Raw genomic sequence first — 15,168 nt, forward strand, 5'->3', positions numbered from 1 at the left:
GAACCGCAGAGAACAGAAACTACCAGAAGGCTGTGGTTCTGTTGGAGGTCTCTACCCATTAAAAGGGAGTTCTTCCTTCCCACTGTCACGAAGAGCTAACCCTAACCCTCATAGGATCATGTGATTGTTGGTTTTTCCCTCTAATATTGTACAGAAATCCTCCCAGTACAAAGTGGCTTGAGGTGAACTGGTGCCATGTAAATAAACTACAGTAAGCTGAGAGGGAATATAGTCAAACAAAAACAGGTTTGTACATTACCTGGAAAAACAATCTGCCAATTTTACAAGAAAAACTGAAACTTTGAGACACAGCAGTAAATGTAAATTAAAGAAAATGCGATCTCATTCTCTCAGTTTTTTATATATATATCTGTGGGCAGTAAAGCCCTGCAGCACTGATCTGCAACAACATCCACCTGCACAGGACACGGGGCTTTAACGAGACAGAGGAAAAGACCTCCTGTTGCTTCTCTCTCCAAAAATGGCCATTTTATATGTAAATAACTCAATAACCATTATCTTTAACTTTATTTTTCTTTAGCGGTCTCAGAAACCTGCGGTCACGACGGCAGCACGCTTCCTGCTGAACAGCAGAGCCGAACTTGGATCTGATTTTCATTGAAAACAAGGAAAAACTTTGCTGTAGCAGACAGTGACTCACAGGCACGTCATCTTAAAGATAAAGTAAAACCAACATTTTATTAGAGTGTGGTTCGCTGATATCAAATAATCACTCAGTGACCCACAGATGTGTCAGCGCTCTCATTCAGGATGCTTGAATAAAGGATGGAGGGCTGCCATCACTATTTTAGAGGCTTTGGACTCTCAGCCACTTCCAAGTTTGTCTGTCACAGTCTGCACACATGTGCTCCTCTCACCTCCTCCAGTGAAGGATTTACTGTTGGGTGGGGGGGCCTCAGCTATAGGAGTGCATGAGAACTGAATGAGGACCACTAACACCAAAAGCAAGAGCATAGCTACTCTGGTTATTTTAATGAGAGCCGTCTCAGTGCTGTGGTGTGCTCTGAAGCCAGATTATAAGGCTCCACAGATTATCCCTCCCACACTCCGTGATGTGACCCAAAGGGGGGATTAAAAATCCACCTCATTCCCTTCTGAAGGAGTGCGTCACGGTTCCATGTTCCCAGAGCTTCCCTCAGTTCACGTTCAGCTCCGACGACGTTCGTGAATGCAGCTCCACCACCTGACCACGACTTGATGTAAACCGTCTAAGAGCCTACAAAAAAGGAATCAATGTCTAAATATCATGCCAGACGGCCAGAGCTTACAACACACGGACCACAGTGAAACCATTAATCACTCTTAACAGGGTAGCAAAGAATCTGCTGGGGAACCAGTCTGAAAACCCTCCGGCACAAAGATGGAACGGTTCACGAAAAGAGGGAATTGTTCCAAACAGGGAGAGACAGAGTTAGCAGGTTGGTAATTAAATGCGACATGAGGTCGGCCACATATGGAGCATCTAACCAAGCTAGCTCCAAAGCAGAAGCTGCTGTTAATCTGCTGCACTGACGCTGAACTTTATTGGGAGTTTATTGTAGAATTTATTGAGTTTGGGAGTTCATGTTTTTCTTTGTTTCTCCCTGTTGATGCTCATGTGTGTCCCTAATATTACACACATTTAGCACGTAGTGCTGCTGTCTGTGAACAGCTGGTTGTTGAATATATTTCTTTGGATCTTTGGTTGAGTTTTTATTACACAAGAATTACTTTTGTACCTTGAATCTTGCACCTTACAAAGTATGAAAAACTAAGACTAATACTGAAACTAACGAAACTAAACTAAAACTAATCAATGAAATAAAAATAAAAATGAGCAAAACCACTCTGAAAACTAATTAAAACTAAACGATAATGTAAAATCCAAAACTATTATAACCCTGATTCAACCTTAGCTCCACTTGAAGCTCAGTCTGCAGGGTTACTGGGTGTATTTACATATCTCCACTGAGATGCACTGGATACTGTAAGTATGTCTGAGACCCGATTTGCTGCAAAGGTTTTAAACCTTGTAGTTTCATTTCCAATATACTTCAATACTGAGGTTCTGGCAGTCCAAAAGACTGATTCCTGCAACACCATTCTCAGCTCTTTCCTCCACAACTGATCCATTGTACTCGCAACCACTGCAGCCGTTAAGTCCATGCGAGGGATGGTGACAGATTTTAATGGAGCCACCCGTGCCTTCCTATTATAAAAGGCTCAGTGCACCTGTCCATAGATATCATACCGTTCCATAGCCGTCCTCACTCTGCAAAGTGGTGTAGCTGAGCAGAAGCAACTTCACCAAAGTCGAGAGGTTTTAAGGACCTGTTGACAATCTGACTCTGAGCAACCTTCTCCTGACCCGGTGTCCACAGGAGAACGCTCGTCCTTCTTCCTGTGAGATTCAGTGTATTCATTAATGTTGCTGAGCTTCCGGGATCCAGGAAGGCATAGGTGATCAATGTCTCCTCTGCTTTCTTAGACTACCTGAACAGGTAGTATGGATGGTGTGCAGTCATGTTCACCGGCCCCAGTAAAGCCACCACACTGCATAGAAATGAAAGCATTTTCATTTGCTGTTCCTGGTTTCATCTTAGCTGGTTCTAGATCACTTTCCTTTCCCTTAGAGAGAACATGCAACATCGTGGTGTTTCAGGTTACATACTCTACACACGAGACACTTTTGACAGTCCTTGTTCCTGTGCCCAACGCACAAACATCCAGAACACAATTTTCCTTCAAGAAAGACGTCTTCTCACTGTGTGTTTTCCTTTCAAATACATAAATCCATAATACGTCCAGCTGCACAAGCAAACCTTTGTAACAGCTGAGGTCTTTTCATATCCACTGTAACCAAAGTGTAGCCAAACTATTCCCTTTGTCCTTAGGATGAGGCTGTAATTTAGAATTTCTCACATGCTTTCTTGCTGCTACTGGAGAATCCAATATATCTCCAAATACGGGGTCGGTTGCAAGTTTCACTTGCTTCTCAATAAACTCAACAATGTCACGAAAGGTCACTCTGCAGCGTATCCTGTAACTCACAGGCAACGTTTCTCCATCTATCTGAGTTTATCAGGTAATTTTTTGATGACTGCTTTCATATTAGCAGTAACATCCAACTCATGCATGGACCCGGCCTCCCCCATTGCATTGCAGCATCCTCGTAAACAAAAATCCAAATGGCTGCACGTCCTCAGATTTTATCCCTGGCCATGTGAGAACCTTCTCTGTGTAGGCAAAGTTACCAAAGTTCTCTTGCAGCAAAGATAACGGCTGCACAGCTTCTTACCAGGTCCCTGAGCTGCTCTCTGCTGTCCTGCTTGAGAAAATCGAAGCAACCTTTAGCACCGTGTCTTTTCCTCTGTGCTACACTCAAAGGCTGCACGAAGGTCTGAAACTCTGAAGGTCTGGGAGACTGTTACACGACCAGCAAATGTGTGATCTCATTCTGTTTCTCCATCACTGTTATTAAGCGATCATGATCAGTGCGGTTTTGCATTATAGATGCAGGATGTTCCAACCTGATGACATGCTTGTACTCTGTCTCGTACCTGTTTGCATCCTTAACTCCAGCTCTTCTGACAATGTGGCCTCTGGCTGCAGCTCCACATTCCTCTCCTTAACCCTGGCTCCCAACAAATGTCATTTATTACGGGCACAAATATCTCAGCATGTGCATTCAGTGTTGGAGCCTCGCTGTTCTCTCTCAATATGAGTTCATTCTGCACTGGAAACTCTGGAGCCTTCAGAGGCCTGCAGCACCTTTACTTTGGCTGCAGCTATTTTCATCTCCAAGCTGCTCTCTCCTTTTTCTGAGCTCCTGCTCTTGCTCTTCCAGAGCGTGTTTATCCTTTAACCCCCTTTGGTGAGCAATAAGAGCCATCACATCTGCTTTAATACGTGCTGATGATGTAGATGAAACACTGGACTTACTTCCTACTGAGCTCCTTTCCTTCAAGAATCTGCTCACAACATTAGAGACGCTGTCACATCGTCTACTGATGCAGCATTTCTGCACCATTATCAGAATGTTTCGAGACACAACACTCATTTTCATTAGTTTGACCATCAACTGGATCATCACCAGGTAGGTATAACTGTGGTAAGTATCATCTGTACCTTGGTTAATTTGCCTACTAGCATCAGAGAGCCATTTCTTTACATTCTCCATATGTGCAGATATACTTTAGTTTTTCTTGCTCTTCTCGAGGTAGAAGCTGACCCACAGCATCCTCAAGCAGCACAGTTACATTTTCAAGATGAGACTGGACACTTGCAGCGTTATCTCCAACTAATGAGCTCATTAAAGCACGAGTGCTTTAATTGTCTTTATTGCACCTTTAATTGAAGCCTTTCAATGTGAGATTCCAGCGTTTTCACTGACTAATACTGAATCCAGATTCACTGGTGAAAAATCAAAAATATAAAATTCATCCACAACCAAATTTCATAATTGCATCACAGCACTTTAAAAATGTCAGTGTACACAAAGGGGGCCAATATTTCTCTTAGAAATGATGGACCAGTGAGGTCAAATTTATTCCCCCGAAACTGCCTACACAAAACTAACCTATCCTAGTCTGCTATGGAAGCTTGTTTCCACCACTAAAACAAACAAACCCTGTCATCCATAACTCGAAATTTGAGTTAGGTCAAAATATCGAGTTATGCATCTCTGTCAGTTCACTCTGCCAATCAGGAAGCTCCGTGAAGGTACGTCATTTCCTCGTTCCCGGGAAGCAGGAGAATGAAGGCGTCACTGATTCTTTTTATGCATCTCTGATATTAAAAAGAATCAGATTTAATGGACAGTAAAAAATACTGTTTCTGCAGCGTATTAAAGACACCTTAAAGCAGCTGTGCCAAACGTACGGGCCTGTCAGACCCCTGAATTACAGCCTGCTGTGTGAGAGCTACAGATCAGTGAGTGAGGATCTTGGAGTGGAAACCTCCTCTTGTTCTCTGATTGGTGGGCAGTGGGTCACTGTGTCTGCTCCCCATTACAACAGGAATTTCTGCCAAGGATCAGCACGTCATCTGAGTGTGATGGGAAGCATAACGTCAGACTTTTTCCTAGGAACAGGTCTGATTGCAAACAGCTCTTTGACAATGGGGAATGTATACTGTTGCATAAAGACACGAGCTCAGCAGTAATCTGTGGGAGCTAACAAAGATACACACTCTGAGAAAATTAAAGGAATACTTAGAAAACACTTGGCCTGGGATATGGACTATGGAATGTGTTTGGAACGAAAGGATCCACATCGTTTGATGGAAATGAAAATGATCGACCTACAGAGGCGACATCATTGCAGCAACTCACAGTGTTTGCATGCAGTGACTCTCTGTTAAATCCAGACTTGAGTTTAAATCCTTCTCCTCACATACAAGGACTGAATAATCAGGCCCCGTCTTATCTTAAAGACCTCATAGTACCGTATCACCCCAACAGAGCACTTTGCTCTCAGACTGCTGGCTTCTTCATTCACCTCTTCTCACTTTGTTTATACCCCACTCTGCATTTAATTATTAATTATTATTAATTTCTGTCTCTCTTCCACAGTGTGTCTTTTGTCCTGTTTCTCTCCCCCCTCAGCAGATGACCCCCCTCCCTGAGCCTGGTTCTGATGGAGGTTTCTTCCTGTTAAAGGGAGTTTTTCCTTCCCACTGTCACCAAGTGCTGCTCATAGGGGGTCGTTTAGACTGTTGGGTTTTCTCTGTATTATTGTAGGGTCTTTACCTATAATATAAGTATATCTTTACCTATAATATAGGTAACAGGGTAACAAACAGTCACCCTGAGGTGACTGTTGTGATTTGGCGCTATATAAATTCAATTGGTCTGGTCTGGTCTGGGGCTGCTTTGCTGTAACTGATGGAACCATGAATGCTGCTCTGCCAGGAAATCCTGACCTTAAACAGGCCGTTCATGCTGGAAAACCCTCCAATGTGGCTGAAATCAAACAATCCTGCAGAGCAGAGTGGACCAAACCTCCTCCACAGCAATGAGGGAGACTCACTGACATCACAAACAGTTAAATGCAGTTCCTGCTGCAGAGGGCGGCACAGCCAGTTATTAGGTTTAGGGGGCACCTGCAGACAGGAAACATTCAGCTGCGTTTGTGTGCTGATTTCCCTCCCTGCTCTTTCTTCATAAAAGATGAATCACTTGAGGCAGTTTTGCATTGAGTGATTTGTCAGTAGAGGGCAGCAGAGGGCAAGAACTGCACTAATTCAGAGACAACTCTCACTAATCTGTCAGCTGAAGTCCACCAGAAACCTCTAAGACCTACGAGGCCTGCAGCCCCCTCCATTAACCTCCCAGGGAGCCCCTACTGTCCCACTCTCTACGTTCCAGCTTCACTTTTCCCTCAGGCAATTTTGGTAATTGATTCATTGTGTGAGTCATCTGAACCAAAAATCTCCACAATTCACTGCTCTCAAATGTGAATGTGCTCGATTAGAGGACAAAGATCAGCCTTTTCTAAGAGGTTTGGTTGTGTGTGAGTAACAGTGAGCAGTTTTTGCTGTATTCTGACATTTTACCTCAGGTGTGTCAAATATGTTACAGGGTGATTGTGTCCATGGATGTGGAGAGCCTATATGCTGCACCTAGGTTTAACACAGTTGATTTTTTCATAAATTAAGGGGGTTACCATGGGCGTAAGTGGCTGTTCCACAAAATGCATCCCATGGTACACTGGGAGGAAACAAATGTGACTCCATTCTGACCAAAGATCAAGTTATGGATGACGTCTTACCATTAGAAGACCTCAAAGTGTGAATTCAGGTAGTTCTGTCTAACCCCAACACCATCTATCGATGTGATGATGTGTAAAGACCAGGATGGAACATCACCCTCTCCTTCACTCTGCAACAGTAAGACGTGTGAAAGAAAACGCAGCTCAGAGCTGCAGCAAAGCAGGATGAAGTAATAATAAAAATATAATCCGTAATAAGAAATTCCCATCCTTCCATAACCTGCAACGCTGAAGGTCACGCACACCTGAACGACTAGAAAGCAGCTCAAAAGTAACTGGACAGTTAATTGACCAGCTGTTCACTCTCTCAGGATGATCCCGCACTGCTGCAGTGATGCTGAGGTCCGGGCTCGTGACTGAGGGTGTTCACCTGTGTGTGTTTCTATCCAGGGATGCTTTTACTGCATTGGCAGTGTGTTTGAGATAGTTGTGATGCTGAAAGATGAAGCTGGTATTTCATGGTGGATCAAAATCTGATTGTACTTTTCCATCATTTTTAATGAGGTCTCCAACACCACCGGCTGAATGCAGCTCAGAGCCTCCACCGTGTTTCACAGATGGCTGCAGACACCGTTGGACCTCTCTTGACCTCCTCTGTACATTTTGATGATGATTTGAACCAAGGATTTGGATCCGTCAGACCTGCTGTCACTGATGTTCAGCCCCTGCTTCCCTTCATTAAGAATGGCTTCCTGACAGCCGCCCAGTGAACAGTTCAAGAACTTCTGGCTCTTAGGAAGCAAAATATCAAGAAACGAGAGGTGGTTGAAGACTTTGGTACAGTAGTGTGTTTGGTGGCTCTCAGTGTGGTCCACAAAGACCTCGTGAAGGAGGCTGGAAAACCAAAAATGTTACTTTAAAAACATTCATGATCGTTTCCAAAGAAGACAAGTGAAGACCTTTTCTCTGTCTCATTAACATTAGCTGGACTTGCTGCAGCCTCCTAATTGGATAATTCCATCTGACTCGATGTGAATAAGTTGTTCTAATGAATCAAGCAGTAAACGGAGTCCCGGGGAGGTAATCAGTGTCTCTCCTAATGAGTACAGCTTTTATTAATCCCCTCTAATTTCAGTGGCGCTGACATGCATCTGACCTCTGTGGAGATGAGAAAATGAAATTTCCCCACAGGGATCAAAAGACTGCACACAGGGAGCAGGTCACCGATTTAACCTCTCGACTGCACTCGTTATAAAAGCTCTAATGAGCAAACCAACTCCTATTCAGAGCCGTGATTAAAGGATTGAGTGGGTCAGAGAAGATTTCCAGATTTTAAATTGGACCTCAGCGTTCGCAGCTTTGGGATGAAATAACGCTTGTCTGTCTCCACAGCTCTGATGGCATTTTCCATCCATCATCACAGCTGTTATTGTCCTGCAGTTCTGAGATGTATTTGTTTTCATTTTATTGATATTTTCTCTGGGTTTCATATTCTCACGCCCCCTCTCCATCCCCCGACTCCTCTCCCACAGTCTTCATCTTAGTCGACCACAGATGTGATGAAGGAGGAAGTCAACAACAGGCAGGCTGTTCATAAAATGATGCAACCTTCCTTTGAAGCCTCATTTCAGAGCAATGCCAATCAAAAATGACATTTAGGCCAATTCCAGCTGTATTTTATAATCAGTGTGACGGGATCCCAGAAACGGTGAAGAGCGGAGTGTCCGATTATTCTAAGGAGCTGACATCGATAAAATGGACGAGGTGTTGAAAGAGTGTCCTCCTACCATGGTTGTGCCCCTTTATCCATCAAAGGTAGAAACACTTCTGCGAAGGGTACACCTGAGCGGCCGCAATTATAGCTCCTCCTCTACCCTCCTCATCATTCATCATGGAGCACTGAGGTTGATTTTCAGGTCTCAAACAGGAGGATGGAGGAGACGAAACTTCCTGTTTTATTTTGGTAATTGCTCCTTGTTGCATGTGCTTTAACTTCCTGTCTTTGTCTTTCCTCCTGATTCTGATTGTTTTCAACTGTGTCCAATTTCCCATTGTCAGAACTGGTTAACCTCACCTGGTTCCAGGGCTCCGGGCCGTGTCCTCGAACCAGGCCTTGGAGGGGAGCTCGAAGGCGAGCGTCTGGTGGCCGGTGTCCACAGGGCCTGTTTGGGCACAGCAGAAAAAATGATAAAAGCCATTAAAGGTTTTCATTTTGTTCATTCTAACATGGCTCTGCAGTCCTCACCTGTTTCAGTAGAGGGCAGTAGAGTGACAGAGATGAGTCTGAGTCAGCCTCAGAGACCGCAGAGTAACAAGTGAAGTCAGTATGCAAGCTGATTTGTCTCCATATGTTTCTGTATATGTTTGTATGAAAAATGAACTGGTGGAGCTGGCCTGTTATCATGAGGGATGTTTGGGTATTTTGACGGGCGCTCTGGGGGAATAAAGGAAATGGATGAGGGTGTGAAGCCCAGCAGAGTGACGCAGCCTTTTTCTCCCAGCCTTTCATACTCCGCCTGATGGATAACAGCGGCTCTCCAGAGGGCGGCCGGCTGTATCAGGAGGATGAGGATGCAGCAGGCGTACGGCAAACAATAAAACTCCCCCTTCATGCATTCATCCTGCTCATCCTGCATTAATACTACACACAGTGACAGCGCTCCCCCACGGATTCATTCTTCTTCTCCTCTCTGTTAAACCTGAAGCACTCGACGGCGAAGGTGACAGAGCATCAGCCGCCGTCTTTGTGACCTCGTTTCACCTTCTCCTCAGAGAAGAGCGAAAACAGGATCGAGTCACCGAGTAAAAGAGAGGACATGTTGGAGGAATGAGTGCAGAGACAGCAAAAGCAGATGATTCTGTATGCAGATGAAGGTGAATCATCATCTCTGCAGCACCTCCTATGAAACAGGAAGTCCCAAGAGTGAAGGTTATTGAGTATTTAGAAGCTCTTTGGTGAAGCCAGTGCAGAAGAGCCTGAAACCTGAACTCTTACTGATGGCCAGCAGGGAGAGAAGTCCTGATGACTTTATGGTTTCAGCCGCTCCTTTTAGGTCGTAATGAATACATAATTATGAATTAAATTACAGCGTGAAAGAGAGAGAGGTCTCTCCTGTTTCAAAACACCAAGATGGTGACGGCAACAAAGCACCCCAAACTGCTCAGCTCAGCTCAACAGTAATCTTCACTGGCTTATGTCACAGAGGAAATGGCCATCTTTCATAGAGTTGGGGGAATAATTATTTGATCCCTGCTGAGTTTGTTAGTTATGAACTGATTTCCATGTTATTGAATGAAATAAGTATTTGATCCCCGACAACCCAGCCAGCATTCACGCTCTCACTGATTGGCTGTTTGCCCATGTGACACACCGATTACAATCAATCAGTCAGTTACAGATACTGCTGATCTCAGCTCGTTAAGTGTATAAATCCCACCAGCGCACAGAATCAGTTTCCTCCATTCCCACCTCACCATCATGGACGAGACCGAAGAGCCGTCAAAGGACGTCAGGGACAAGACTGTAGACCTGCACGAGGCTGGACTGGACTACAAGACCATCAAAGCAGAAGCTCGGTGAGAAGGAATGTAGGAAATATAAAATGGCCATCAATCACTCTCAGTCTGGAGCTCCATGCTAGATCCTGTCTCATGGGGTGAGGATGATCATGAGAGACGTGGTGGATCAGCCCAAAACTACACAAGAGCAGCTTGTTAATGATCTGAAGGCAGTTAGGACCACCGTCACCAAGAAGACCATTGGTAACACCCTACAGCGTAATGGACTGAAGTCCTGCAGGTCCCTCTGTTCAAGAAGCCACATTAACTGGGGGGATTTTTCTAATAATGCAGCCTGTGGGATTTTATTGAAGTTCAACATTTCCATTATTAGTGATGTGGCCAACATAATTCAACATGACTGGAGTCACTGAACGGGACCTCGCCACCGTGTTTATACTTCTTGGAGCATTTTTCATGCAGTTAACTGATAAATAACTGATAGTCTGCTCTGAGGTACCAACAAACACAAAAACACTGTGTGGGGGACAAAGTGGGACATGTCAGCAACGCTGTGAGGTAGTCTGAAATTTTCATTTCTACCATAAAAATAAAAATATAATAAACTGTGCATGTTACTGTCATTTAGCACGTACAGGCCAAAACATCATATTTCCTCTTGCTACATAAATACAATGAAAGGTAAACATCTTGAAACATCTTATAGTCTTTATTTACTCCTGTGTGCTGTTACTTCAGCTGCTCCTCTGCCCGCTAACAGGTTTTGGGTTTAGTTCGGATGTATCCATAGACCTGCATTTTGAGCATTTTTTTAAATCCAGTTATGAAAAACATTCAGTGTCACTTCACACTATGCCCCCCCGGTGTAAAACTTAAAGATAACTCTAACAAAAAAAGAGAAAAGCTCGAGTTCTCAGAATAAACTGCTGCTTCATTTTCTTTGTGGTAGTTTCCATCACATTCAATAAAATCTGCAAAGCTTGTGACTTTTTGGTGACTTGCAAGTTTCCCTGATAAATATGACATTAGACAGGCTGACCTCATTCTGACTATAATCAAAAAAGCCTCACCTTCATGTGCACTGGGTAAAATCCACACTTTAGGAAAGGGCAGAGCCAGTCACGATGTGGGGCGGGGGGGTCAGAGGGTAAAAATCCTGTGCAGTCCCACATTAAGAGCGATATCTGGTCACCCCTGATTTGGTGAGATTTGAGTCCATTAGTAGCACTAATTCACAGATATCTGCGCCTGCACAGTTTATGGATGCACCTTTCTAACCGAGCTCATCCAAACATGGCCACTTTCAACGGGCAAAACGCCGATGTTTCAAAACACAAAGTCCAGAAACGAATGGGCAGCGTCACGGTGACCACGTCTACAGGCTGCTGTCCGTGATGTAGGAGAGCAGTTCTACTTCCTGTTTATCCTGCTGCAGTTCAGCCACAGCAGCAGAGGAGCTGATGGCGTGGTACAAGGCTGTAGCTTTGGGTACAAAAGTTTGGGAACCACCGTGTGAAACTACATCAAAGCTGAGTCAAAAGGGTGAAAACTAAAGCTGCGTCCACCCTGGAAGAAACATGGCTACCACAGGAAGTGAATGACTGCCAGTGACCTCAAGTGAATATCTGCCCACCATAGAAAGTGGGCGGGGCTCGAGATAAACTTTTATCAACTTCCAGGTGAGCAACTGAAGCAACTACTAATGATGAGCAAGTGACTAATGACTTGCTGCCAGTGTGGATGAAGATGAAGATGTTAATCAGTCAGAACAGTCTTCTTCTAACTGTTTGGACCATCGATCGATGTTCTCTCGTCTCAGCTTCACGGTCCGGACATTTTACTCGTTTACACTGAAGGATCTTTGGATTTTTTGGTTGCTAGGTGACAAAACCATTTGTAGATGGTTTAAGTGTTGAATTGAGGACAACTGGACTTCTCTTTTATGCTGTTGAAGACACTTCACGTCTAACCTGAAAGTATCAGGTACAGGTTAAATACCCGGGACCAGCCATCAGCTGGTTCAGGTTTGTCCTCAGGTGGTGACCTGGGTGACCGAGAACCCACGCAGACATTTGATGTCACGTTGGACCTGGAGACTTTTGGCTTTTGTGCAAAACATTCAAAAAACTGAAAATAAAGCAAGTTGTGTAGCAGAAGTTCTTATTTTTAACTCGATCACATGTTAAAATGATTCATAAATCAGAGCAGTCCTGAAGGTCACTGCCTTGCTCCAAAGCACTCTGACAGCAGCTGGTGCTGAACACAAAGGCTGTCTCAGTGATTTGAATCCTTCCTCAGAGACATTTCATGCTAACCTGCTGCTAATCAATGAAAGCTCCTCTTCAGCTGACCTTCTAACGATTGTGATGATGGTGAGAGGATCAGCGGGCAGCAGAAGCAGCTGACCTTGCTGCTTCACACTGACACCTGCTGATAACAGCTCAGCAGCCACCTGACCCGTGTCTACAATCAGTGAGGTGAGGAGGTCTGAGGTCACGGTCGCCCTCGCAGCAGCTTTATCAGGACACTTCAGGAGGGAGGATGCTGGAGAGCGCCCCCGCTGGCTGTATTCATCACTTTTAGGTGTTTTTCTGTAGGTAAACACTTTATGAATACTATCCTCTCTGATTTGGAGACACAGTGGGTGGGGTAGTTGGAGGAAAGATTGAGTCAGTTTGACTGAAGCAGGAAAGGTTGAGGGCTGAAAAATGAAGCCAGTCTGGAAGTGCCGAAACCTGCAGTTTCTCTAACGTCCACTAGAGGCTCCACAATGAGTCAGCCTCAGTTACAATTTGGGGGCGTGGCCTCCGTGCCTGTCGGGTGTCCCAGCAAAGGGAACTGGAGCTCTGTCTGCTGGGCTTCATCTTAACCAAGAGTCCATCTCTGGGTCGTTAATTTTACGTTAGAATTTTTTCTCCATAGTTTTGACAGAGCAGATTGTTATTTTAATCTTTTCATTATAATGAAGTAAACGTAAAAATAAATAGAGCTCAGCAACACAGAAAGGAGCCTGTGGAAAACACAAGAAGCCACTGAGCTCAGTCATAGTGCTAATCAGATGTTTCTTTATGCTCCACTTCCAGTTTTATTTGATTTTAAAGGCTTCACCCTCCCTCTGCTGTCACATTATCAGCATCATTTCATATATACTGGGTGGCACAGTGGAACAGCAGTTAACACTTTTGTCTCACAGAAAGAGGGTTCTGGGTTTGAGCCCATTGGCCAGCTGGGCTGTGTGGGTGGAGTTTGCACGTTCTCCGGTGTCCTCATGGTTCTCTCCGAGTACTCTGGTCTTCTCCCACAGTCCAAAAACATGGTGGAACCATTAACTGGTGACTCTAAATTGGTCATAGGTGTGAATGGTGTCTTTGTCAGACTCCAGGTGTACCTCAGGGCATTCTTCTTCTCCGCCGTCACCAGATCAGCTCACAGTGGATCATCTGATTGCTGAGGTTGTCTTTTTAGTATTGCAGAGTCTTCACCTTACTGTATAAAGAGCTCTGAGATGATGAGCCCTGGTTCAGGTTAAAGAAGGCTCTGTACCCACCAACACATCACCGCCCACCTATCATGATTTGCGTCACGAGCTCCTCTCCGGCCGTCAGCGAGCATCAGCTGCCAGCGACGAGCCTCCCACGGCGAGCACAGCGTGGAAGAGGTCTGATGATGAGGTGAGATCTGCTGCCCTGTCAGAGCTGCTGAGAGTCAAGACCTCAGCTTCAACTCAATCTCTCATCCCATCCACGTCTGAAATCCTCAGAAACCGACGAGGAAGACGTCACGGAGAGGCCTCGAAGACAGAAAATCGAACCGAGGCGTGAGGGAACACCAGAAGGGAATTCTCTCCAAAACAAGCGTTCATAAATGATGAAGAGTGTGTCTTCCCCTCACATGTCGGTGTCACTTTGAGCCTCAGGCGCACCTGTCTACCTACCAATCAATGCTCCTCAGAAGGCAGAAAGAGGCACAGCGATCCTACAGAACAGGTTTGATTTCACTCGTATTCAACACATCACTGAGGAACGAGGAAGATATTCAAAGAAAAATAAAAACTTCTGATGTATAAATCAGAACGTATTGTGAATCTGAGGGACGGCAGAGCACGCTCAGACCGACATCGTGTTTGCTGTTTCCTCTCGACTCGCCTCCGTATCCCTGATGTTCCCATTCCTCATTTTTACTTCAGCGTCAGCCATCAGAAAAAGTCATCAAGGTTATTATCTGTTCAAAGACGATCGTTACATCAGCAGAGCAGCATGAGGATGGCTGAGGGTGAAACCTGCAGCTTGTAAATGCAGTCACGTATGCTGGAACCACATCGTCTGCTTTTGAAGACCAGAGGAGAAAAATTAAGCTTCACTGAAACACCATCTGGCCTCGGACGTTTCTACAAGCACTTCCCAGAAATACTGAACAGTATTTGTGCTTTAAGCTGTTATTTTCATTATATATCATTATATCCTGTATTTAATTATTTTAACCATGAAATTTTATTAACTGTGGGTAAAGCCCAACATGTGTGGTGTTCCCATCCTCTCCCCCTCCTTGTGCTGGTTTTCCTGCCATCATAAAACATGCCGGTTATAACGCCACCCATCTGGGCTCAACCTCACAAAACAGACTCTTAATCTGAAGGATTCCTGCTTCCTTCCTGGATAAATGAAGCTTCTTCTTTTTATGGCTGCTCCCCACAGTGGATCGTCTGCCTCCATCTCCCCCAACACCAACACCAACCTCTGCATGTCCCACATTCACGACCCTCCTCTGTGGTCTTCCTCTTTTCCTCCTGCCGACAGCGCCACGTTCAGCACGGTCCCCCCGCTCCCCTCCACCCTCCCCTCCTGCTTGGTGTTCAGCCACGGTTTCTGCCGGCACCTGCTGACCAGCAGCACTGCAGGAGGTCCTCGCTACTGATGACCGCGGGCTTGTTTTGGCAAAG

General features: G+C 45.0%; 1 protein-coding gene across 1 annotated transcript in view; it reads left to right on the forward strand.

Moving 5' to 3' along the window:
- Positions 1–10,188: 10,188 nt before the first annotated feature.
- LOC115774569 (cilia- and flagella-associated protein 251-like) overlaps positions 10,189–15,168 on the forward strand; it is a gene marked incomplete at its 3' end in the record, with an annotated part of 7,488 nt that continues 2,508 nt past the window's right edge. Inside the window, exons 1-4 of the mRNA XM_030721918.1 lie at positions 10,189–10,286; positions 11,665–11,725; positions 13,423–13,611; positions 13,754–13,900. Coding sequence (XP_030577778.1) covers positions 10,189–10,286; positions 11,665–11,725; positions 13,423–13,611; positions 13,754–13,900 — 495 coding nt within the window. The remainder of the gene's footprint in view (positions 10,287–11,664; positions 11,726–13,422; positions 13,612–13,753; positions 13,901–15,168) is intronic.

Source organism: Archocentrus centrarchus, chromosome 24 (genome assembly GCF_007364275.1).
Source record: "Archocentrus centrarchus isolate MPI-CPG fArcCen1 chromosome 24, fArcCen1, whole genome shotgun sequence".
NCBI classification, from domain to species: Eukaryota; Metazoa; Chordata; class Actinopteri; order Cichliformes; family Cichlidae; genus Archocentrus; species Archocentrus centrarchus.